Raw genomic sequence first — 2,562 nt, 5'->3', positions numbered from 1 at the left:
CGATATCCATTCTTGCGACAGACGAGATGCGCTTCTATCCCTGACGAGGCCCTCGTGCCAAATTAATGATAGGGTCGCATCTTGGGCGTGACAAGATGAGACCTAAGTCGTCCATTAAGGGACATAATAATGGACATAATTTGCTTACAATATGGATTTTTTATAGGATCTAAGTTGTCTAACATGATTCCCAATTTGAAAACTATGTAGGGATGGATGATTGTGTTATGCTTTCCTTTTTGCAGAGTCTCCTAGTAATACTACTAAGCGCATGAATGTTGGCTAGCCAGGTCATGGGTGTTAATTATACATAATCGAGGGCAGATGACAAGTTGCATTTGGGGTGATGAGAAGTTTTATAGGGGATGGATCAGACAGTTTCCACAAACATACACAAGCTTTTCATATTTTTTGCATGAGTTGCCCATCAAAATCATTGAAATCTTCAGAAATAATAATGGAAAAAATACACGAGTTAATTTTTGAATGCACCAGAGTTGTGCAAAAACACCCAAAAAGTTGCTAACGGTTTTTGTGTGATACTCGAGTGCATAACAAGCTCAAAGTCATTGACGTTGTTTTGCCTCCATTAACCCCATCGATGGCGACCTTCGACTTTTCCATATGTGGTTGCTTTTGTCTAGATACCAAGTTAAACTCAGAGTACACATGAGTTGTCTTGTGATAAGCAAGTTCATAATATTCTAGGAAACTAATTTACAAAGTTAGACAACTGAGCAACAATGGTAAGTAACTAGTTACAAATAGAGGACAATTCGACATCAGTGGTAGCCAATTTTCTTATTATTATACGCAACTGAGCATTAGTGGTAGGCAATTTACCATCCACGGTAGGCAACTGAGCAATCAAATAGGCAAGTTAGGGTAATGTTAGCAAAATTCATTGATACACATAGTGCGATGAAGTTGCTTATATGTAGCACTAAAGGCGCCTCATGTTTTGTGTGATTTTCTCAATAAACCAACCTAATAGGCAACCTAGTAGGCACAAAAAAAATGAAGTTGCTTTTCTGTAGCACTTAAGTTGCCTTCATCATATCCAAAGTTGCCTCGAAAAAAGTTAACGAAACCTATCAATATGAGATCTAATTTTGAAAAACTCGTCACGAGAAACCCAACTGCAAAAATGAAACTGGATTTTAATGGTTAAATCAAAATTTACAGTTTTTTAAACTTTTTGAACCACCAAATAAATACACGTATGGACAAGATTTTTTAATACACTGCATCAGACACGTCGGCCGCTTCTTGCATATTTGTAAGAGCACTGGACCCTACTAACGGGCGCTTGGACGCTGCATTTTTAAGCAATTGGATTCAATTAAGGCAGTGGCGCAGCTAGGGGGTCCGGCCGTCCATGGACCACCCTGAAATTTATCTACAACTTATATATTATAGCAAAAATGAGTAAAATTTAATTTAGATAATTAAATACAAATGAAAGTTTCATTGTTGGATCATGCTGGATTATTAAGCTGGCTACGCCACTGGGTGTCCTTATGCAAAAGTGGGTCATTTTTTCCACTTGTGTTTAACCACAGAATGGATGTAAGGCATACAACACTGAATGGATAATCACTTAATCAGTCCGGATGACACGATCACTGCCACTTCACAATATTGTATAACAAGACTTCATATGCCAAGTTATACTTCAAGACGTATCATCCTAGAACAATAATTTTTTTTGAAGGTACATAGCGATAGAATCGACACAGAGTACTGAAATGCATACGAAAGTGGAAATGAAAAAAAGAACATGAAGACCAATACTCATGTACGGCGACGGCAGTGCCGTTGCATTCAGCTTCCTCCGTTGCATCCGTATTTTTTGAGGCAGCCCCGGCCGGTGTACGCGCCGCCGCTCGCCGGGCAGTTTTTGATGCAGCTCGGCCTGTTGCCGTCCAGGGCACTCTGGCCGACGTTGATGGCGAGGATGCGACGGTGGAGCTCCAGGTCCATCGCGAGCTCCGGCGCCACGCCATCCTCCAGCTTCATCGACGACATCCGCTCCCGCACCGCCACCGCCGCGTCCATGCTGGCGGGGCCGCCGGCGAAGGGTGAAGCCTTCGCTCCCGGGCCAGCGAGCAGAACAAGCGCGAGGATCGCAAGACAGATGCACACCTTTCTGCCCATGTTTGCTTAGCTAGTCAACTGTACTGCCGGAGAGTGCTATGCTAGCTATGATCAGTACTGGTTTAATTATAGTGGATCGTGGTTTTGGTACTGGGCACCTCTCATGGCCGCCATATGGATTGGACGTATGTGTCTGCTGCCCGGCCTCTTGATTCCAATGCATTATATTTGTGTACAAGGGTACCAGCTTATTTTGCTCTAGTGCCCACGAAAATGCCGTGTAGAAAAATCAATGTCGGCACGCAAACTCAGCGTCTTCTGGTAGTGTAGAAATAATGTAAGAGGGACGGAGGACGGCTGATGTTGCTCGTCGCATACAGCGATGGGGACAAACAGAAACAGATACCACCAAATGTAGATAGTCACATGCGGCTTGGAAGGGTCTGCGGCCACTACGCAATTATA

General features: G+C 43.1%; 1 protein-coding gene across 1 annotated transcript; it reads right to left on the bottom strand.

Annotated features, from left to right (window-relative positions):
• Nucleotides 1–1,518: 1,518 nt before the first annotated feature.
• Nucleotides 1,519–2,302, bottom strand: LOC123440962. The gene has a single exon (XM_045117501.1). The coding sequence runs from the start codon at nt 2,155–2,157 to the stop codon at nt 1,825–1,827; it is 333 nt and encodes a 110-aa protein (XP_044973436.1). The 5' UTR covers nt 2,158–2,302; the 3' UTR covers nt 1,519–1,824.
• Nucleotides 2,303–2,562: the final 260 nt, after the last annotated feature.

This window comes from Hordeum vulgare, chromosome 3H, assembly GCF_904849725.1.
Source record: "Hordeum vulgare subsp. vulgare chromosome 3H, MorexV3_pseudomolecules_assembly, whole genome shotgun sequence".
Taxonomy (NCBI): domain Eukaryota; kingdom Viridiplantae; phylum Streptophyta; class Magnoliopsida; order Poales; family Poaceae; genus Hordeum; species Hordeum vulgare.
This window is presented reverse-complemented; position numbering and strand designations above follow the sequence as displayed.

Bases quoted from the DNA above. Each gene is read 5' to 3' on its own strand.
- LOC123440962 (XM_045117501.1), bottom strand. From the start codon at position 2,157: ATGGGCAGAAAGGTGTGCATCTGTCTTGCGATCCTCGCGCTTGTTCTG.